Source organism: Lathamus discolor, chromosome 3 (assembly GCF_037157495.1).
Source record: "Lathamus discolor isolate bLatDis1 chromosome 3, bLatDis1.hap1, whole genome shotgun sequence".
In the NCBI taxonomy this organism is placed as follows: domain Eukaryota; kingdom Metazoa; phylum Chordata; class Aves; order Psittaciformes; family Psittacidae; genus Lathamus; species Lathamus discolor.
This window is the reverse complement of record NC_088886.1, coordinates 35613922-35637655: the sequence shown is the minus strand read 5'-3', so window position 1 is coordinate 35637655 and position 23734 is coordinate 35613922. Positions and strand designations below refer to the sequence as shown.

Sequence of the window (23734 nt, the reverse complement as noted above, 5' to 3'; positions counted from 1 at the left end):
GACTGAGCCAGGGCAAGGGCTGAAAATGTACTGTTACAACAAAGCTAAAGAGGCACATGTCAGCAGGAGCTTCACAAGATGATGCCTCGCTGGTCTAGAAGATGTATTGCGGTGCCTTCGTTGTGGGTGATGCAGTACGGTTATCTTCAAGTTTAGAACTATAAGCATGGACAGAAAGGTAATGTCTGTTGTCCTTATCAGTGTAAAATCTGGATGAGTAATAAAAGCCCCAGATACCTCAATCATCTACATTCACAGCAAAATATAATGTGAGATAATAAATGTGTGTGTGTATTTAATGTCAAGCAAGTTCCTGTCAAGCTGGACAGGACAGTGCATAATGCAAGAGAAGGACGGGTTGGGGGTGGTGGCATTGCTTGCTTAGTAAATGTGTGTGAATAGTCACCTCTGAAAGAAACTACGTATTTCTGAAAATTAAATACAGTGAAAAGTATTACATGACAGTATTAGGAGAAAACAAACATCTCAGGTTCTGATTCTAATTGTAAACATCTGTGTTTAAATGAAAGCCATTTCTCCCTCTATAAGCATATCTCCTCCATGTGCCCAATTCCTCTCAAGGGCAGGAATCCAGTATGGATGCTGTAATGTCCACCATTAAGTGAGGGGGACTGATCTGCTCATATTCCCGTTGCTACTGGTCTTCCTGTTACTCCCTCTCTTCCCCCTGCCTGCGAATCAAAAAATATGCTGCCCTCCGGGCCTGGGGCCCATGCAGCTATCTCCAGACACAAGGCAGCCCTCCTAACATGGGAAGGGTTTTTGTTAGGCTTTCTGAGAAGCTGAGGACAGGGGTCAATAGTCTCCTACAAAGCAGAATGGGTGAAAGGCATATAAATAAAGCCCAGATAAGAAGCATAGCCAGCTACAGCCAGTGGGCCAAGACAAGCGTGGCCTGCCTAACAAGGTAAAACTTTGTGAACTGAACTTTGGAGTCTCTGAAGAAAGAGTAGATGAAAGGCTAATGGGTGCATGGAGTGGCTGGGAAGGGGGAGATCACTGAGGCTGAATTTGTTTTGTGTAAGTGCTTGCTACACAGGACTTACTATGATTTGCTTCTCCAGCCTCAGCAGGTTTGCTGAAGCCTCAGTTCTTCCTAATAGTCTGAGGACAACTAGCAACTTACAAGTGGAAACAAATAAGAAGACAACATGCTGCTGAACAAGGTAAGCTAATTATTGCACACTTTCTCGTAGCACATAAAGCTTGGATTATTAACTACTGAATGTGACTTTGCTGGAGAAAAGCAGCTGGTAAACTAGCTTCTTGAAAGACTATATATTGCTGAAGTTTAACACGCTCCTTGCATTTATCTAATTTCCAAGAGTACTGCTTGCTTTCCCGCATGGGACAGCATCTGAAACACCTTCTTTGGCTACCGCACTGTAAGTTATGGGTGCGTTTTATGGCTATGCAAATGGAATGTCTTTTGTTCTGCCTGCTGCGACTTTAAATCTTTCAGAAACAGACTGGTGCTGTGTTCCCGTTCAATCTCTCTTCCTTTTTGTTTCGAAATACAAACTGACTTTGTAGTAAAGTGATTTCTGTGCTTGGGAAGTGTGCTGTAGTAAAGAGGTGTATTTGTGAAGCCATCTACCTGAGGAGAGTCATGCCTCCTGGGAATAACTAATGGAAATTCTTGTGCTGATGATGTATGGTACCTGAATATCTGCTCTCAAAGTGCTGCAAGGACTGGAGCTCCCTTAGGACTGGTCTGAATTGTTCCTTTCTTCTCCAGACTTCTTATGTTGTTTTAATTAAGTTGTACTTTGTCTTTAAAACATATTGTTTTCCTAATTTATTTGGAGATGCATCCTTTAATTTGAGGTAGGCCTAAACGCTTGATACACTATTTGCAGTAAAGCCAAGGTGCACACTTTCAAAGAAAATGAACAGGGTTTTTCAGATATGTGTTTAGCCTTGTCCTTTTTCTAGACAAGTGAAGGGCAAGTCTGACTCACCAGCCGATGCATGGCTCATTCCTGAAGCATGGGGCTTTGTAACTACCTTAGTACTGATTTTAGCTACTCTCCATAGAATCTCCTTTTATTCATTTCAGTGTATAATCCTGTTTTAACAAAGACCATTGATTGGAAGAAAAGATATCCACAGGATTAAGGGCTTATCTATTAGATAGATATCTGTATAAGCACTGAGAACTGTCACAGCAATTAATATTGTCTTGGGTGAAATAATATGACCTGAACAATAAGAACTGTAAAGAGCAGAGCAGGCACCAAGCCAATAAACTGCAGTGCAACTGCCAAAAGTTAAAATTAATTAGAAATATAGAGGTGGGTTGTTTTTTTTTTTTTTCAGTGGAATGAATTACAGCCAAAAGAACACATTTCAAAGAGAAATACTGAACTTTTTGACCATAACGATCAGCTACAATTTGCTGCTCTTCCTAAAGTTATTCTGGGTCTTTTGGTTGCTGATTTTTTTGCTTAAAGTGTAGGCTGTTGTGTCCAGCATGCCTGAAAGAGCCTACCTGAGGTAGCTGGTGTCAGGCCTTGGAGTTAAAGTGTTTTTTTTCCCTCTGTGATGATTTTATAGGCTGTGCAAATGATTCTCCGAGGCTTCCTGCAGGTCTCAAAAATTCTGTTCCATATGACTCCCAAAAGAATAAAACCCCTTTATCGTGGTGCTTTTTAAAATTAAGTAGATGCTCATTTTAAAGGTCTCTCTTTAGATTCACAGATGCCATTTCTGTGCAGAAATATTCAACTCCCACTAAATACTGTAGGCCTGAGTGCTTTCAGCTCCTCAAAGCACCCATGTACAACCACAAACTGTTTCCATTGTGCATTGTTTAACCATTTCTTCCTACAAAATGGTGAAATTTAAGTTTCCCTCCACTAATTTCCACTTCAAATGAAGTGGAAATATCAGTATTTCCACTCCTCAGGTTGGGGGTGTGTTAGGGAACGGTCACTGTTGCTGCATGTTTGCACTTGGTGGTTTTTTTCCTTACCAAAGGCAGCTGGGTTTGATTGCCTGCCTCAGGTGTATCTTGTTGCTGGAGTACATCATAGTGGTCAGGAGAAGGCAACTTGGCATTAATGTTTGTGTTACAAAGGTTGTGATGAAGATCATGTTGTAACATAGTTTGGGTTGGAATGGACCCATCTGGAGTTCATCTGGTCTGGCCTTATCCAGGTAAGGGAAAATCCTGTACCTAAAAGGCTTTTTTTTGCCCAGATTGGTAGTACAAACTGATTGGTCTTACCAATGTTTGGGATTTGGTACTAATTATACCAGGGATTTCTGTCTTCATATGATATCTGTATCGAGTGTGTTGGAAATCAACTGTGCAGTGGAGCACTAAGCTGTGATTTGAGAGCAGGATCTAAGCAATAATGTCAAAGTAATGATGTACTCTATTTTGTTTTTTGCAAGATGAAAAGGACTTTAGACAAATAGGTATTTACCTTACTATTGTCTTAGATATCATAATGTCCAGTATAGCTTTTCCATCTACTCTGCTGCCAGTGTGGATTAAGGTGTTATATATGGGGAAAAATAGTTCTCACAATCTGGTTTTGAGGGCTTTTGTCATCAGGTTTTTGTTGTATAATGGAAAGTCCAGGTTTCTTTAATGTTATACAATATCTTAGCTAATTCAGCTGTCTGTATTTCCTAATCCTTTCACAACGTAGCAAATATTTTTTCCTTGCTTGAGAGATAACAGAAATCCCACTGAAAACACAAAGCAAAGCTAAGCCAAAATGTATTCCAGTAAATTTACATTGAATGCAGTGAAACTGAGAAGGCATTTCAAAGACAGTGAAGCCTATACAGCCAGCGACTGCTGTCTGCAAGAATGGTTTTAAAGTATTTCCACGTTTTTCACACTGTTCTTTGACCTTTAGTTCAAGGCCATCTGTGCTGAGCAGCAGACTTTCTTGGTCCCTTGAGTGGCTGTTTGAAGATAGGCTTCAGTATATGTAATGAGGAACAAAACTGTTGGCAGAGTTCATTTTTAAACTTTCCCCCTTCCAGATGAAGTTTGATAAAACTAATTTAGCCCTTGAAGGAACAAGTCTATTAGCTCTTTGAGACCTAATTTAATTCTTGATAATTTGTTCTGCTGTATGAGCTGGTAAAACAGATTCAAATGCCTTTTGGTGGGTAATAAGAAATCATTATCAGGAAAAAAGAAAAAGGCAAAATAATAAAACTCTATGGAAAATATGGAAAAGAGTTGAAAGTTTAAGTGGAGAGATATGGAAGTGCCCTCCTGACATGGGGTGCGCAAGGTTGCCACCTTGAATGTGGGAATTGAAGGCAGATGCAATATCTGGGGAGAAGATGAGGTGAAGAAATTGGTTTGAGGGAAAACACATTCTGTTTTTAGGCTGGTTTGTCATCTTGAGGTTTCAGAAGTTCATGCTTTTCACTGCCAGATAGAAAGGCCTGGTTTAATGTCATAGAATCATAGAATAGTTAGGGTTGGAAAGGACTTCAAGATCATCTAGTTCCAACCCCCCTGCCATGGGCAGGGACACCTCCCTATAAACTATGTTGCGCAAGGCTTCATTCAAACTGGCCTTGAACACTGCCAGGGATGGAGCATTCACAGCTTCCTTGGGCAACCCATTCCAGTGCCTCACCACCCTTACAGTAAAGAACTTCCTCCTTATATCTAACCTGAACTTCCCTTGCTTAAGTTTTAAGCTGTTACCCCTTGTCCTATCACTACAGTCCCTGATGAAGAGACCCACCCCAGCATCCCTATAGGCCCCCTTCAGGTACTGGAAGGCTGCTATGAGGTCTCCACGCAGCCTTCTCTTCTCCAGGCTGAACAGCCCCAACTTTCTCAGCCTGTCTTCATACGGGAGGTGCTCCAGTCCCCTGATCATCCTCGTGGCCCTCCTCTGGACTTGTTCCAACAGTTCCATGTCCTTTTTATGTTGAGGACACCAGAACTGCACACAATGCTCCAGGTGAGGCCTCACAAGAGCAGAGTAGAGGGGCAGGATCACCTCCTTCGACCTGCTGGTCACGCTCCTTTTGATGCAGCCCAGGATACGGTTGGCTTTCTGGGCTGCGAGCACACACTGCAGCCGGCTCATGTTCATTTTCTCATTGACCAGCACCCCCAAGTCCTTCTCTGCAGGGCTGCTCTGAATCTGTTCTCCACCCAACCTGTAGCTGTGCCTGGGATTGCTCCGACTCAGGTCTAGGACCTTATGTGAAGAAGTAGGGGGCAATGATTAAATCTGAGTCTGTTTTGTTTGGGTTTTTTTTTCGGGGGGGGGGGGGGGAGAGGGGGGTGGGTTTGTTTTTTTTTTTTTTTTTCCCCGCAAACCTCAGGGATTTATGTAATTTATTTGATTTTTATTTATTGTTCCCCTAAACTTTTATCTCTAAGTATGGCTACAAAATGCGGTTTGTGTAGACCCCTGTTGGCTTTTATTGTTTTATCTGGAGGATGGCACTATGCTCCCTTAGTGAATTGACAGCATCAAAACAAGTAATTTGTATGGTAATCCAAAAAGAGGTAATTTATTGGCACACATTAGGTTTCTGGCATGCAAGAGTAGGTGAATGTTCTGCCAGCAAGCTAAGGGAGCAGCAAAGCTACTCATGTTTGCAGGACATCTTGCATATTAATATGCATTTTCCTCAAATTCAACCATCCTGCCTGTTGGGTGATCACAGCACAGTCACCCAAGTCTATGCCTCTGAAACGTGCATCTTTTTCTCTTGTAATGTATTTTGTAGCACCACAGTTCCTGCCAATCTTAGCTAGTGATTGCCATGTGTTAACAATTTTCCTAACACAAAACCAGCTAGCTAACACTGCGTCTTTCTGCTTTGGTTAGACCCTGGACCAGGACACAGATTTCAAAGCATGTGGGAGCCCTGCTCCCATTTAATTTATTAGTCTTGTCATAGGTTTTTCTGTTTGTTTTCAGGCAGGCTGCTTTCTCTCTTGGTGCCACCTTCTTTAAAGTGGAGCGATAGCATTATTAGAGAATCGCTTGTTTGAAACGTAAGATTGTTAGGCAGAGAGCAGGGCACATAAAATAACCACCACAGTTTAAAGAGGTTTTTGCACAGCTTGCCTGAATGATGCTTCCTTCACTCCAGCATCTTCTTTACTGCAGCTTTTTGTGGGGTGAGCTCTGTGAGGCTCAAGAGGCTTTCTTCCATCTTGCAGTGTTTTGGGGACCAGACACCATACGGGCATATCCCTGTCTGTGGCTAATGCTCCAGCCTGTGTTTCCTTGTGAAAGGGTAGGGCTGACTGTGTGTGGAGGCAACTGCGGTGGGAGGGGAACTGCTGCCTGAAGGAGCAGGTCCAGGGAACAGAGGCTGTGGTGGCAGCAATGCCCAAGAAGCCAGTTCTTTCCAGAGGCAAGCTGACAGATTGGTAAGAGATTAATTTTCACTTATGAGCCATGAAATAAAGCTCATATAATAAAGCAATTTACTACTGTGCAGTCCCACTGATTTTTATAGGAGTTGCCTGGTGTTTCACAGCAGAATGGAATTCTGCTTTCTTCTGGACATTTCTGATTTGTCTACCATTCACTCAGTGGTTCAGTCAGGAGCCCGCTGAGCTTTTTGTAGTATTCAAATGGGAGACATTAGCATAGCATGGGTGCTTTAATGCACTTATATATGTATCTTTCATATGTTCTTCTTGATCAAGTCCTTGTATGCTAACAAAGTGTTGTCCTCCCCATTTCCACAGACAAAACTGAAATACAGAAGGGAAACTAATTGCAAATGTCATATGCAGGCTTTAGCAACAAAGACTGAATCCTACATATTCCAAATCTAGCATCCTACCTCTGGGATCGTTCTTTTTCCTTTGAGAAGGTTTTTTGCTACTGTTTGTAGGTGTCAGAGTTGATTGTGCACAGAAGGAGTCATGTCTCTCTCTTTATTTATGTGCAGTTCTCTTTGATTTGGTGAGACTTAATCCTGCTCTGTGCTGAGTCTTGATTTATAATTAGAATTGTTGCAACGGAGCTAAATTGGGTTCTAGGGTTTAAAAGGCCCTAAAAGCCATTATTAATTTACGAGGGTAAATTGTTGGTAAGATTATGTGAGCATGTGGAAACAACTCTTGGGGTCATTAAAAAACAAGAACGGATTTATTGACTGATCAGATGTCAATAAGCTTCCCTTACAAGCATAGACATTGTATCCTGTGAGACATTTAGAATGCGAAGGGAAGGTATCTGCTCTTACTAATACAATATTAAATAGAAATTCTCTCTACTTAATCCTCTTATTAGGTATTGTGTTACTTTGGCTGCTAGCACATTTGCTACTTGTTGGTAAGAGCAAGTAATGAAGTGATCTGTCATTTTCTGAGAACATTTAAATGGCTTGTATAAGAAGGGCTGATATAGCAATCAACATCTGTACAGTGCGAGAGGTGATATCCATATGGGTCCAAATCTTGTGAGGAATGGGAAAAAATTAGTAAAAGTTTAACATCTTAACTGTCAGAGACAGAAAATGGATGTCCTGTCTTGCAGGGGATGAACACAGTTTGCTCGCTGGTGGCTAAGGTTTATTTTAATATGGGCCTGGTAATATAAAATGTGGAAAGCCGCTAACCTCCCTGTGTAATTGTAAGGAACTGAGCAAATCAGGCCCCTCCTGGGATGGCTAAAGCCTTGTTTCTTTGTTTCTCTGTGTTTCTGTTGTGTGTGTTCACTGTAATGAAATTCATGGGTTTCAGAGGCAGAGAGTGGGGGCCGAATTCAGTCATATTACAAATCCCATTCCTCTCACCAGGCTTGCAATGATATGGTGCTGTGCAGTTTGGTGGCTCTGCAGATGGGGTGCTAAATGGTGTCTGAGTGATCAGTAAACAGGAACAGGCAGGGAGCCTCTGCAGGGTGATCAGGAGAACTGATGTGGCAGCTTCTTTGGCTTCTGGGCACAACTGTCCCAAGAAAACAGCATCAGAAGAAAAAACACCATTTCATGGAGGCAAGGAAACAAGAACTTCTGAAAACTGGAACCTGACTCTGTACTTGTACTCCAGTTGAATGCTACTTTCTATAAAGACACTTGTAGTAACAAAATTCAGCTGGCTGTGAACAGAGTAAGAGACTATGTAGGATGAGCAAATCGTACAGACCAGGTTCTGTGCAAATGTGAATTTGGCTATGGAAAATGTTAATCTCAAAATGAATTGGTGATTTGTGAAAATGCAGTTGTTGTGTGTTCACATGAACCAACTGAGCAAGGCCTGGGATTGTCCTATAGGAAGAATAATCCTGATTTTAATTTTTGGTTTTTTCCGCTGATGATTTATAGAATAGTTAGGGTTGGAAAGGACCTTACAATCATCTAGTTCCAACCCCCTGCCATGGGCAGGGACACCTCACACTAAACCATCCCACCCAAGACTTCATCCAACCTGGTCTTGAACACTGCCAGGGATGGAGCACTCACAACCTCCCTGGGCAACCGATTCCAGTGCCTCACCACCCTAACAGGAAAGAATTTCCTCCTTATATCCAGTCTAAACTTCCCCTGTTTAAGTTTTAACCCATTGCCCCTTGTCCTGTCACTACAAAATAGTGACACTATTTTGTGACACTAATAGTGACACTATTATTTAGTGACACTAAAAAAATAATTTAAATATAGTCAACCCACGCTAGATCTTAATCGATGCATCTGTGGTGCTGTGCTTGGTATGAAAAAATCCCCATCTGTAGCACACCCAAGAGAACCAGGAACTCTTCTAGAAAGCCAGGGCTCTTTGAAATATTCATGAATCTTTAGCAGTTTCCCAAGATAGAATTTTAAATTCCTTTTCTTTTCCTTACTATAACATGTAATAGTTTACAAGATGTGAAACCTTTATTGTCCAACAAGATGAAAATGCCCCCTCCTTGCCTTCACTCCTTACAATGCTCATTATGATTCCTATAATGCAGATGGTCCACTAGCAACATGGATTAGATGTGTGCAACTGAAATTTTGAGTTTAGGTTGATTTAATGGTGACATTATCTGCAAAGGGCTTGAATCCATGCGGCTCAGTAAAGCAGTTTAGAGCATAAGGGGAAGACCTGACGTAGCAGAGTCATTTGTGTAATTTTCATGAAGTATAAAAGCAGTATAAAAACAGTATAAATAAAAACAGGGTAAGAAAGTATAGGAAAACAGTGCTCCCTATCATATTTAAGTAATGGTAGGCCAACAGTTCTTCATGTTAACTGAAACAATATGACACTACGGTTTGTCTGGATGGGGGACGTAGCAAGCACTAAGGTAAATTACGAGTTTAACGACGTTTTCTGTAAGGACAAGCCCTAAGGGGAATGTCTGACAGTGTGGAACCACCATGCAGAGTAACCTGCTGAACTACTAATTACATTACGGTCAAAATCAATATGGAAAATCGAAGCAAGGCTAGAAGCTGTGACACGTTCTTTCCTCATACTTGCACTGAGTCACCTTGCTTTGTAACAGAAACATCAAATAACTTGCACGATCTCTTCGGGTTTTTTGGTGTCTGGGCTAGCAGAGCTGGATATGTTTCCTGGTAGGGTTTATGAACCTTTGTACAAAACCAGCAATGTGAAACTGCTCTCTAAATAACTTTCCTATTACTTTTAAACTGCAGAAGGGAACCAGGTTGTCCAATATCCTAATTTCAAATAACCTTTCTCCAGAATAAATCTCAATGTCTCTTTGGTAATAACATGGTTTGTGGCTTTGCACATTTATTGCTGTGAATTATAAAACCTCAATTACAGCATTATTTTCAACAGATTTATTTTAAACCCCATGAAAATATTGATCTTGAGATTGGAAACACCTCAACATGTTTCACTACTGTACCACATCCCCCTGTTTTACAAGCAAATTGACCTGGTAACATGGTCATCTGGCATAGCAGTAAAACAAGGAGTGGAACCACTTCTGTTTTCTAGAGCACCTGGAAGCCCATGTAGCATAAGGGGGTGCAGTTGTCTCTTCTGTGCCACATAACATTACTGTTTTTCAGCTAAAGAGGCCAGCAGGGTGTAGATATTGACAAAGGTCTAACTCAAGTTGTAGGAGAAAGGCAGTACTTGAAACTCGGGGCTGAGATCAGCTACAGGAGGTTTTGCCCAATGTTCAGGTTCACCACAAAGCATTTCTGAATGTAATACATATTTCTGTATACCTGTCTATTCTTTTTAGACACCTGTAGAATTTCAAGGTGACACAAATTGCTCCACAGACATGAGAGCAAATGAAATCCGTTGCCAGGTGGTTTTATGTCCTTGCTCCCTATGCCTTTTCTGGCACAGAAACCGTGGCTATGTCTCCAGTTACTCTGCTCCTGCCCACCTCCTCCAGTCCCGTTCATATCCCCTGGTTCCCAGCAGTGCTCCAGCATGATGGCTGGTGCTGAATTAAGCTTGTCCTTTGTGGCTGATAAAACATCTGTGATGTCCAATACTTGCCATGAGGTCACTCTTAAGCTGTCAGAGGTGTAGCTGCTGTGGTGGGCATTTGCACATGTTCATTTCTAATACCTGTTGGTTATTCCTGTAGGGAAATAGAAAAGTCCTTTAATCTTTCTTTAATACCGTTTTCCTGGCACAGGCCCTGACTTAAATACAGCCGTTTTCATTGGCACCACTATTGCTTTTAATAGGTCATTCTGAGGTGTACCGAGGTGTCTGGCTATATTCCACCTCCCATTTGTGCTCTGCTCCAACTTTTAAATGAATACTCTGATTCCTTCTATGTCTTCCCAGATACTGATTTTAATTTTTGGCAGTACAGTATGAAACTACAAATAAAGCCAAATCCAGGTAGAATTTATTTTTGTGTGAGGACACTGCTTAGTATTGTAAACCATCTCAGCTTAATAGGAGCTATTGCATTTCTCACCTGTCACAATAAATGACCAGAACATTGGCTCCCTGGGATGCGAGAGGGCTGTTTGCCTTCCATGTGCAGTATCTCCTGTATGCAAACAGGTCAGGGCTTCTACAATCAGGAGTATCTTGTGTTGGCTGACCTGGGTTATTTGCCAAAATTACTACTTTAGAAAGGTACTTCGCAGCTCCTGCTAGGAAAGATTGAGCATGTTTTTTCTATAGGTCAGGGAGAAACCGCAGCTCTTGCAGTTCTCTCTGATACCAGTGGAATAATGGATCCCAAATAGTCTCTAAACTAATTTCATAATCTCATTTTTACACAGTTTTGGCTATTTCATTCTGATGAACAGCTAATGATACCATTCCTTCATTGATTAGGGATGCTGCCTTTTCCAAAATGTCATCTAGGACTTTTTTATTCCCTTTACATAAGGCAGTGTATAAAATTTCCTATGAAGTTTAACCTCACATTAAAGCTCACCTTTTTTATCTACTTCAATTCATAGTTACAGCCTTAATTGCACCTCCTGAACAAATGTAAAATTTGGGAGAATCTCTCTTTCAAGTGAGAAACTGTGCAAACTTACTAGTGATGAAACCCTACTAAAGGGGAGATTCTGGCATGCAGGAAGGCTCCACAGGCCCTGGGGGCTGCCCACTCTTTATGGAGAAAGATGACTGACTCCTAGTCATGTGTGCATCCCATCTACAGAAATGTGGTTTGAGTCAGACCTTGACCAGGATTATGGATGGGAGGTGGTGGTGCACATGGTTCACAATAGCCCTTGGCTGTTGTGTTATCTGTCTCTTTGGCTTGTGTCTCTCCCAAATCGGCCATCGTGACCCCTTAGAAGTGATGGTGATAAGAAAATACAAGGGCATGTAGTGATAGGACAAGGGGGAATAGTTTTAAGCTGACAGAGGGTAGATTTAGATTAGAGATAAGGAAGAAGTTCTTCCCTGCAAGGGTGGTGAGGCACTGGAACAGACACAGCTGTGGCTGCCCCATCCCTGGCAGTGTTCAAGGCCAGGCTGGATGGGCCTTTGAGCAACCTGGTCTAGTGGAAGGTGTCCCTGCCCATGGCAGGGGGGGTTGGAACTACGTGATCTTTAAGGTCTCTTCCAACATAAACCATTCCATGAGTCTATGAAAGGATGAATAATTTTGCATATGAACCAGCAAAGAACTGTTCCAAGAGCTATGGAAGAGAAAGGAAACCTGTTTGAAGGCTGATGATGTGTCAAGTGTACTGAAGATAACTTTTCTTCTCGCTCTGGATATGAAGCTTTGGGTTTATCATTCCTTTTACACTTCTAGTATTTTAGCTGTAACAATATAAATTATTTTCCCTGCAAGTAGCAGACTAAGAAGTTCTGTGCACAGAGTAAACCCATTTTACGTGCTCAACCTTGGGAAGCTGAATGAAGGTCATTTTTATCAATGACTGCATTGCGGCTCCTTTGTCATGAAAACCTGTGGCAAAAGTGGATAAAGTTTGTCAGAAACTAGTTTGTACTTCAATGACAAGTGTATCTCTGTGTTCATTCCTAATCGAAGCAATTTTCCTAATGTTCACTGTAAAGCAGAGCTATCTAAGTCCCTTTCCAGCTTGGGTTACAGCCAGTCTTAACTTAGCCCACTGGCATTTAGTAGATTTTAGTAGATTTAGCTGTTGCTCGAGTGATTGCTGAGGCATGTTACTAAGATTACACATGGTTGTTGTCAACCACACCTGAAGCCTTATGTGGAAAGCTGGTCTTCAGTCAACTAACTCTTTTCTGAAGTGAACAAGCCCTTGGCTAAGGACAGAACAGGCTTTAGTTAGGACTTTCTTGGCCTAATCACATTAGATGTGAACTTGTTATGCTTGCTGTAGTAAATACAGCATCTGCTGTGAATACTGGCTCATACAATACACAATAGAAGCCTTATTCTGCCTCTTCCTATTTCGGCAGTAGTTTGTCCCTCTGGACTCTTTCTGGAGCTGTAAGTTACCCAAGCAAAGCCCTGCAGCCTGACAATAAGCAAAAGTACATCATCAAAGCTGATTAATAAACATGCTATGTGCCCAGGGATATTGGGCAGGCCACGTGAACACCTCAATGGCACCAGCAGCCAGTGAATTGCTGAAACAATTGCAGAAAAGGAGGAGCTAATTTTGGTGTGAAGAACCTGCGCCGGTAGATAACTTTGTCCCTGTAGGTGACTTTGGAAGTGGCTTTTTCCACATGGTAAATGTGGTACAAGGCAGTCTGTTCCCCACATCTGCCCAGGCAATACCGTACCCACTAATGTAAGTGCTTGCAGTATAGAGCTCGTCCCAAGTACAAGGTAGTACTGTGGCATGTGCCCACACCTTCAGTGGCTTGTCTCTTCCCTCTGCCAGGGAAGAAAAGCTGTCTTCCTGCCACCACTGAGCTCTACCCAGACAGCATGCATGGCTTCCCACACCATGGAGGAGGCAGAAGTGAGCATAACTGGTCCTGTTAGGGGGGAAAAAACGTGCGGAAATGGGCTTGAGCTCTCCTTCCTTCATCCCTCCACCTTTCTCACAGATGTGCTTGATGCAATAGGCCAAGAAGCTTTACTGCTCTAGCTGAAGCAGGATTTCAATTGCAATGACTACCAAAGAGTGCATCTACAGAAGGCGAAAGCTGCCGTTACTGTTGGTTCCAACCCTGCTCCTCCTTGCCAAAAATGCTGTTGTGGCTCCCTCCTGTTTCTGTGCTGGGCTTTGTTAACAAACTAAACCAAACCGTCACACGTGTGAAAGATCAGTAACTACATTCTAGTTTATTGACTGCAGTCAAGTTTTATTATGCCTCAAATAATTAAATACCGCAACCATGACATTAAAAATACATGCCAATTTACCAAAATAATTGTATTCTGAAGATTATGTACATATTATACATTTTACAGTATCATGTAAACTTTTTTTATACATAAATTTGATTTACGGTAGCTTAAAACCCCAAAATACTTGCTGACAAAAATCTTCCCATGAAATGTAAGCACTGTGTCTGGGACACTTTAGAAAACTGCAAAGAATGGAAACCAATTATAAAACATAATATAATTCAGTTAGTAGAAAAATGAATTAAATTACATTCATATAAGAAGTTAAACTAAAACCGTTGCTATGTGTCATTATTAAACAAGGGAAAAGCCTAAACCCTCTTCTTTTATATATTATCACACACTTTGATGGGAAGCTACCGTGTGCCTCATTTCCAGCAATGGGGCAGAGCCTGGGAGATACAGATTCCCAATCTCCTTTTAACATACATTAAGTAACAAGGGTTTGTACCAATACAAACACTGTATCTACTCGCGCACTGTGATTAGATTCATAGTAGCCTACCAAGGCACAGGTTTCGCATCATTCCCCCCACCCCTACATTTTGGCATGTGGTACTAGAGATGTTCACTGTTCAAAAAGGTTCCATGGTATTTGTCTCTCAGCTATTTTCACACTCAGGGATGCAGAAATCCCTCAGCATAGACTTAAAAATAAATAAGTAAAAGGAGCTAAAAGCCTTAGTTCAACATCTTGCACCAATCACAGCAATTTGGTCACCACACCTTAACCTTCTCTCCGGTCTCCAGCAGGCATGTCACCAAGGCGATACAATTATACTTCTCTGGTCAAATATTTTAATACATTAACTAGGAGAACAAAATTGTTCCTTCTGTAAATCTTCATTCACATGACAGCTGTAGTGTTTTGATTTGGCATAACGGCTCTTCAAGTCTAAATTGGTTTCTAGTTCACATCTCAGCATACCACCACTTGCATTATCTGCTATGTAGTGCATGTAATTGCAGTACCTAGGTATGCTCATTAAAATAAATGCATAATTTATCTGTATATAAACAGCTGCCAAAATTAACAGCTGTTAACCTGGCTGTATTTTGAAGGTTTGTAGAACTTGCATATTTTGTAAGTGTTCTGCACCTATAAAAGGCCTGGTTCTAAATGAGCTAGGCATGTGCTTATCTTCAAGGATTTGAAGAATCTCATGAGATTCTAATGAATGGAAGTACCCCAGAACCCCTACAAGCACCACAGATTGTGCCTTGGCTGGGAGGTTTCCCGGCCGTTAGTCACAGAAGTTGTGTCATGGAAGACAGGGAGAGCTGGAATGACTAATGGCAACTGGGTGTAGGCACTAGAGATATTCCCTCAGGTGTTGAATGTGTCTGAAATGAGAACAAATGTCTCGGGCTCGGACAAGGTGAAAGTGTATTCCAAAATGGCCTTCATAAAACATGCCCAGAATTACAAGAATTAAACCTATATGATGGCTGTTTATGTACAGCTTTAATAGAAAAGAAATCCTAATCTAGAGTATCAAAATACCATATTCATATAAACGTATGAGAGCATCTAATAGAAAAGTAAAAAGCGTAAAACAAACTTTTTTGGGAAATTAAATATCCTAAAAAAGTTGTTGGGTTTTAAAAACCAAAACAATAAAACCAGGGCTTTGAATGCTGAAAAAAGGGAGACTACATCTCCCCTCGTCTATGAGTTTTTGCTGCAACAGCTCTGCCTTCCTCCTCCTCCTCCTCTTCCTCCTCATAATTTTCTTCACGAACTTCTTTCCGGTTGTTTTCTTGGATTTCTTGCTCTTGATCTGCCCCTCTGTTATTCTTTTCATCCACCTGATTGGGGGGGGGGGCAGGAACAAACACACAAACGAACAACCCCAAACCACAGATTCAGTGCTACTGCCTTATAGTTCCTTAAAATGTATTTTAGGGCAATGAGATGAAGTTAAGGAAAGAGAGAAATGACTGTCAGTGGAGTTGTCAGAGCTGACGGACAGAAAGAGGAAAAGATTTTCAAAGGCTTCTAGGCAGCAAGAACGGATGTGCGGGTGGAAGGATGAGCAAAAGGAAGTTGGGACAGCATGAAATATTATGGTCTATGATCTAAAGCAAGCTACAATGATTACTATATAATGTCACTGTGAGATGATCACAGCTATGGTAAGGGTTTAGTCATGTCACAGAGTTTGGGGGTTTACAGAGTACTTACATTTTCGTCGTTTTCACCATATGGCTCTTCGGCATTGCGTTCCAGTTCTCTTTTCTTCTCTTCAGTCAAATCTTCCTGAATCTACAAAGCACAGGAATAATCTGTGTATTTTTAATTTTCTTTAAAAGAAAACAGCAATTAAGTATGTACTGAAGCACTGCAGGACGGCTTATGCTAATGCATGCAGAACGACTATGCCATTCAACATACCAAGGAAAAAGTCCTTTCCTTTTCTCCTCCAGTTTAAGCAACAGTGCTGACAGCCTCCCTACCCACCCTATGAACAGTGGGGGCTTACATAACTTGGATTGCTTGGGAGGAGCACAGATAAATCAAAGCCAGAGCTAAAGAGTAACTGGCCAAGGAAGCAGTTTGTGCAGAACAACAGTGTGTGACTACAGATGCAAACTTAATGAGGTTTCAGTGACCTTCAGAGAGGGCTTGAAGTTTTCAGCAATTTCACCTTGTGCTGTGAATGGCTTCACCTTATTAATTATTGTACGATTAATACCGTGTTGCATGGAAGACTAATGGATTGCAGCATATAAGCATAAGTAACACTAAATGTGTCCAGAAGTGGTCAGCAAAGTAATGGCAAAGACGGCCCAGGTTTCTTAGTCAGACAAAGCAATTTGGATTCATCTTGCAGTTATAAAAGATACCAGTGCTGAATGTTAATGGAGGTGTGCTCTGACCTGAATCCACATATACTTTATGTCTGTTTTCCTACCTCCTCTTCTCCCTCCTCCTGGTATTGCTCATCCACATTATCTTCCTGCTGGTCAGGATTTCCTGCCATCTGCAGAAAGATCATATAAAAATTGAGTTCTCTGTGCATGCCTATTAACTTTTAGAAGGCTGAAGGTTAAAGCTTCTTGTTCTGGAAATAAAACTTTGTGTAAAGCTAAAGTAACAATAATAGTGTAAGAAGTTATAGCGCATTCATTAGCATTAATGATAGCGCTGCTACATGATTTAGAACTGCCCTAAATTAAAAAGTAGACAGAAGAATAATACAAATCACTTCACAGAATAAAGCAAGACTTTCCATATTAAGCAGGAAGACAACGAAATATTCACGCTACTAAAGACTATTGCCATAAAAATAAAGATTATCTCTGCCTAGAGGAGTTTACAGTATAAACGCAGTTGAAATGCGCAACATTCACTGGAATGGCCATAGAAGAAAAGTGGCATCACTGCTCACAGTTGATTGAGTGTGATGGCATGGAAGTAGTGTACAAAGGATTTGTGCAAAAACATGACAATTGTATGAATGAGTGTTCTCGCAGGGGCTTGTGTGAAGGTAAATATAGGGGTCCTTTCCCTTTACTGACCACCAGGTGCTCTTCCATTCCTGGATGTTCTTGTTTCTGACTGGTTTGCTTGTGCTCTTCATTTTCATTTGGTACATTTTCTTCTCTCTCTTGCTCAGCTTCTTCAAATTCATCTTCTCCCTGATTGTTGGGGTCATCAGCAGGATTCACATCTTCCATGGCTGCCTTCTGTAATTTTCAGATATTAAACATGTATTTTCATCTCACAGTCAAATTCCACTTCACATAAAAGCTACCTTAGCATGAGCTACATTAGAGCCAACTCCATGCCCACTGAAACCACCTGGAATCTTCTTACAGGCATCAGGGTTCACTAGGTTAAGCCATAGCCAATACAGAAGCATCAGTTTTTGAAAGGAAAGGTACCTCAACACGGAACACAGACAGAACTGCAGCATGGGTATGTGTCTGCTAAAAACCTAATAGAATCTGATGACTTATTTCACAGAGGCTGTTAAACTACTGTTGTTTACTGACTGTATGACAACTGACAATGCCCGATAAGAGCAGATGAAAAAAGATAAGATTTGAAATACGCATGGCTCTAAAGAGCTGATGTGATCTTTCAGTACGAGCCTGCCCTGCAATATTGACCTTGTCTATGTCTATAATAAAACAAGAGAAAGCAACACTCGCTTTTCATCACATGCTGCCCTTCAGAAAACATGTATTTTTCTTTCTACCATTCAGTAAAAGTAGTTCTGATATCTTTATAGCTGACAAGTAAAAGATGCCTTAGAAATACTAAACAATTTAATTTGCTGGGGGGGGGGGGGAATAAAGATGATACGCTTCATGTTCAACACCACCAAATAAGGTACAACTTATGGGATGTTACAGGACTGCAATCTTCTGCATCCAGATCTCTGTACAATTGGTATGACAGCTGTGTCCAGTGCTGAGGTATGTCTTCTTCCAAGATCTCACACTTCTTTTCTACTGACTTCAGCTGGTTTCAGTGGCTACTGAGTTGGCTCTTACCTTGGCAACTAATGATAGCATGAAAAATACCATCACCACTCTGACCACTCCTTAAGTTTAGCTGTTCAAGTCCCAGCTAAGTCCAAATCCTTTACTCCACGTAAAGTACAGGTCAAAGGCATGTAGAAAAAGAAGCAATTTGCTTCAAACAAGGAAGCACGTTTTTTTTTTTTTTATTTCTGCCCAAATCAATAAGGACAACTTTAAATAAACCTTAGATGTCTTCCTACCAGATCTCCACTTCCTTTTATTTCTGTAATGCACAATTATGTTAAATGAGACTTCTCAGTTTTCACTCCAGTAATGACTGCAATCCATAGCATCTTAATTCATACTCACTGATTGATCAGCCTGCTGATTTTCTACTTGATGTTCTGGTTCTTGCTGTTCATTTGCATTATTTTGATCATCATCTTCACCTTCATCCTGGTGCTGGTTGTCACGTTCATAAACTGACAAATTTTTTATGTTATTATTGTATTACAGCAGTTTCTGGTTAGCCTTTCTAAAAGCCTCCTATATACCAACTTCCACATGTGCTTTTAGGAGTAGGTAGCTTTTACCTAAAAAGTTTACCTAAACATGTAATGCTAACAGAATTGATTTATTGCTAGTAGGAAACTTGGCACTAAAAGATTATACAATTTGAAGGGATCAAACAAAATCATAGGCAGAGCCCATCCTAGTAGCTCAATCAAAAGGACACTTCTGCTTTCAGGAATATGGATATGATCTTTATTAATTCCTGTACTTCACTCAGTCAGCTCAGCCAGTGTTATATGAGCTACTGGTTTTAAATTGCATGTCTGTATTTCACTTGAATCCAAACTGGACGTGAAATGAGTATTAAAATCTTGCATGAAAGACAGTACACAGGGAACCTCTGAGTATGCTAGGGACATAAGTTTTATCTTACCTCCTTCCTCTTCCTGAATACCTTGCTCTTCTTCCCCCTGTACAATATCGTGGTCCACATTATCATAATGAGCCTGTTGGCTGAGAAAATTCAATGCCAGTACATCATTTCAGTTTCAAAATGTGTGTTTCTGCTTTAATAAACACACCATCCTACTGAATCTCTGTCTTTCCCAACTCCTGCCAGAATAGGTACCATGAAGACCTTATTGTGGCCTTTCAGCACTTAAAGGGGACTTGCAATAAAGATGGGCACAACTTTTTATCACAGCCTGTTGTGCTATGGCAAGGGCTAATGGTTTTACACTAAGAGGGGATATTCAGACCAGATATAAGGAAGAAATTTTTTTTATGATGAGGGTGGTGAAAACACTGGCACAGGTGGCCCAGACAGGAGGTAGACGCCCCATCCCTGGAAACATTCAAGGCCATGCTGGACAGGGCTCTGAGCAACCCAATCTAGTTGAAGATGCCCATGCTCACTGCAGGGGATTGGACTAGATGAGCTTTAAAGGTCCCTTCCAACCCAAAGTATTCTGTAATTCTATAGATTGATGGGATCTGCCTTGTATTTGTAAAACTCCTAAGGTAGTATATTCCATAATTAAAGTATCAATACTATGAACTGGACCCCTCTCAGATAAAGGGTCTTAAAGACAGACTACACAATTGGTTACTTGGATGAATAAGCAGTTTTAGCTTTCATCTTGAAAGGGATTTACTTGCGTGATTGTTCTTGCAGGACTGAATATTTCGACTATCAATTTAAAAAAGGGTTTCTCATACCAAAATCCTTTTAGAACACAGGTCAAGTTAATGTTTCAGTGTTTCAGCAAAGAAAATGGGCTTAAGATTCAAAAAGACAAAAAATTGTCACTAACAATTTTAAAATAAGCAGAAGCATAAGGAAGCATGACGGAGAGGGTGAAAGGCATGCAGAAGATATAATATAATGAATATAACTGCAATCGCAGTAACTTTGACACCAACAGGGTGTTGGTTTCTCCTGAAATCATGCTTTTGTCTTTACAATGGAAATAACATTGGTCACTCTTGTCCAGAAAGTCCTAGTGGAATTACTTAAAAACAGTGTCTCACGTTTAAGAGGAACTTTAGCTTAGGTAAATGAATATCTGATATTGGAGCTCCTCAGTACTACCATATCATAATTGCTGCTTAGTGGAAAATAATTACTAATTTAAAGCAAGCTTTAAGTCAAGGGGCATTGTAAGCCAGAAGCTCCTAACCTCTCCCAAGGATGTGCAGGGCAATATGCACTCCAGACTTCACAGGCTTCCACAGTGGAAGGAAGAAAACAGGAAGGAAAAACCTTAGAATAGCTATCAGATTTATCCTTGGAAAGGAGATGAGGCTCACTGAACTTAATTTCTCGGTAGTCTAGGTTTATAGCATTAAAACACGCTCTTTTCAAAGGTGGTATGGTGGATGCCATAAAACCTAGAGCACAGACCATGACAAACTCATGTAAAAGAATTTAACCTTAGACGGCTTTTATAGAGTTTCTCTCCCTGCTCTGCCTGTTTTTGCAGCTGAAGCTCTCTCTCTTGAAGCTGTTGATGCCGTAACAGCTGTCCTCGCAGTCTTTGCTGGTGTAGTGATTCCTGATATTCTCGGAGCTCACTGGCCTCCTCGGCTCTCTCGGCTGCAAGATGTTGCTGCTCTAGTTGCTGTTCATAAGCTGGTTTATGTCTATTTGTTACAGCTTTCACTGATGTTACCTGTCAAAGACACATGTTAGTCATAGATTAATCATAATTTCACTGATCGGAAAACAAGCATGCATAAGCCTGTCAAGAGGGAAAAAAAATACGAAGATGCAATATGCAATAGGCAAAATGACATCGAAGTTATTTTAACTTTTCTTGTCACTGCTTAATTAGTTTTTTGAACATAAACTGGAAGTGCTGGGGTATTTGCGGAGGACATGGGGAAGGAAGAGGAGATGGTGGGCTGGGGGCAGCCAGGCTTTTCTTACACATCAATAATAATAACTAACCCAACATATTTGCCAGTAAATTTTAATGGCTAGCAATTAAGACAGCAAATAGGGTTTCTCTGAGCCTTAAGTGAGGCACTGCACATTTTTTAGTCAGCAGTAGCTTTAACTCCAGTTTCACAGCTTAACTTGTTGTGAGTGTTCTAATCCACTGCACCTCTTCAACAATAGCTTCTCATCACACTGGAGTTACACACTTATTCTGCTAGGTGAGTATTAACAAAGCCTAAGGTGAGATCAGTAAAATATATATTTCCACTGGAGATGCATCTGCAACGTAAACCTAAGATTTGCTGGCTTTATTTAGAGCTGCATAAAGCAAGACTTGCCATTGCTGCGCGCTGATTTCCCCTGGCTATTTTGGTCATGTTCATCTTGCAGTTAAAATTTCCTGTCAAACAACATTTAGATGGAAAGGTATTTACAGAAGGTAGGCATATCTGACAAGGAAACAAGCTGCAATTTGCTGAGATGCATCAAATTAGTAAGGCAGGACAGCTCTCTAATAAAGTGATGAAGTTAAGTCTCCTCATTAGCTATCTTCTTCCCTATCAGCTACCACAGGCCTCAAATTTAGAGGAGACGGAATTCAACCTGACTGCTCCTTTTTTTTCCATCTGTTACTTTTTATCAGCAGAATTAATGTTCACTAAGCTGCATTTGGACAGCCCTGCAGTATATATGTGCTGAAGTTGAGCCTGAATGCTATGCATAAAAGTGCTTTGAATCCCAAATTTTCTACAAATATGACAATTTTATCTAAAAACCAAGATGTGCTCTGAATACCAAACTTTCTGTAAATATGACACTGATTTTACCTAGAAACAGGCAACTGCAATACAGGGCCAGCAATCACAAGAGATGCCTCCACTTAAACAGCAAGTCTAATCCAAGAGCTCCATACCTCTGAATGAACCTGATCACCTAACATGTTAGTTTCCTCTTCTTTCTGTTCCTGTTTTTTCCATTCATGCTCTTCTGGAACCTGATCCTGTTCCTCCTCTAAGTGCTCCGGCTGACCTGCCTGCTCCATTTCTTCTTCTTCAAGTTCTTTTTTGCGTTCCTCTTCAACTTGATCAACATGTTGCTCATCACCCTCTCCAGCTTCTTGTTGCTCATGAATATTTAGTTCTTTGGCATGCTGGTCCTCATTAGGCCTTCTTTGCAGATGAAAAGGCTCAGCTCTGTCATCTTTTTCCTCAGTATTTATTTCTTCTCTCCCTTGTGGCTTATCATTCTGTAAAACATACACAAAATTATGTGTGCATAGAATATTGATTTCATATTGTCATGAGAGCCAAGGACCAGATAGGGATGCCTTTATTCCAGACTGCAGTAGCAAACCTGTCTTCAGGATAGCCAAATGCCTGCTTTGGAACAAGCTACTCATTCTGCCACATGCTATTCTCAGCTCTGCACAGCTACACAAGGTGCTGCACAACTGCATCACAAAGTAGGTCAAGCCTCCTTTTATCTGAAGTGGAACAAAACCTCTTGCAATTCTGTGTCTACAAGGGAAGCTTTGTATTTTCTTTTCCCGTAGGTTCTGCGGCCAAGAACTCTTGTAAAACAAAACCACAACTGATTCGGTAACTTTTAGACTTTACCCACAACTTTGCTGTTTATCTTTTTGAACAGTGGACAATGTGCCCATTTTAAATATAATGACTTCAAGTGTGCCACTGAAACTTCACAAAACTCACAAAGTCAGTTTCTTCAGAACCTGTTAAAGCTCTTCTGTAACACGAGATACCTGAAGTCTTACAGACTGCTTATTCAAAAAAACTAAGATTTTTTAGCAACTTAAGACAGCTACATAAGCCAGTTTTAAATGCATTTAGCCATGTGAGAAAACATCATGAATATATTTTTCTCTCACTCATTAAGAGTAAACTGTTCCTTACTACTTTACTCAAGAACTGACTAATTTGTACAATTAAATATAAGTTTCTAATAGTCACTAAGCACATAGCTAGTATTTTGCTGAATAAGAACCACTTCCTATAGGGTCAGTAGCCAGTCAGTACTTTATACCTCCTTCTGCTCTTCAGTCGCAGCTTCACGGTGCCTTGGGAGGTCACTGACGGGAGACTGCGCTCGCACCTCTGGTTGATCATTTGGTTGTTCTGACCTCTCAGGCTGTCGGAAACTTGGTATTTTGTTGAGTGTGTCCTTCAACTGTTTGTATTCCTCCACCTGGGACTAAAGTCAACACATTAGAGGGTGTCAAAATTAGTTTCTTAATAAAACACAGTCACCTTGGAATAAACTCGCTGGCAAGACACGTGGCAGAAAGACTCGATATTCACATGACAGCAAATACTAGGGAGAAGAAGAGATGGGAGCTTTTAAAATTGGTCATTTCCACACGCTAGGTAACACTGATCACGATCTTTTCAGCCAAAGTGCGCATGCACACAAAGTGTATTAGAAAAATCTCTGTGGGACAAAGTCAACAATTTGTTTTATTCATGCCAAGCAGCAGAATTATCTAAAAGGGATGATGCAGTTTTCCTGGCAGACTAAAGCGAGGGCAACTGAGAACACAACTTCTTTA

The 23734-nt window shown here is 40.9% G+C and overlaps 1 protein-coding gene and 1 long non-coding RNA gene across 3 annotated transcripts in view; one reads left to right on the top strand and one right to left on the bottom strand.

The window, feature by feature from the left end:
• Positions 1–3100: 3100 nt before the first annotated feature.
• Positions 3101–23734, top strand: part of LOC136011976 (uncharacterized) — a 33826-nt gene continuing 13192 nt past the window's right edge. Inside the window, exon 1 of the long non-coding RNA XR_010611530.1 lies at positions 3101–3180. This is a non-coding gene — a long non-coding RNA (uncharacterized LOC136011976). The remainder of the gene's footprint in view (positions 3181–23734) is intronic.
• Positions 13676–23734, bottom strand: part of GOLIM4 (golgi integral membrane protein 4) — a 32108-nt gene continuing 22049 nt past the window's right edge. For both annotated transcript variants that reach the window (XM_065674626.1, XM_065674627.1), the window contains 9 exons: positions 23212–23379; positions 22082–22414; positions 20661–20899; positions 19162–19241; positions 18585–18697; positions 17265–17432; positions 16658–16726; positions 15928–16008; positions 13676–15551 (listed from right to left, as the gene is read on the bottom strand). In XM_065674626.1, the coding sequence (XP_065530698.1) occupies positions 15396–15551; positions 15928–16008; positions 16658–16726; positions 17265–17432; positions 18585–18697; positions 19162–19241; positions 20661–20899; positions 22082–22414; positions 23212–23379 (1407 nt within the window). In that variant the 3' untranslated portion in view covers positions 13676–15395. The remainder of the gene's footprint in view (positions 15552–15927; positions 16009–16657; positions 16727–17264; positions 17433–18584; positions 18698–19161; positions 19242–20660; positions 20900–22081; positions 22415–23211; positions 23380–23734) is intronic.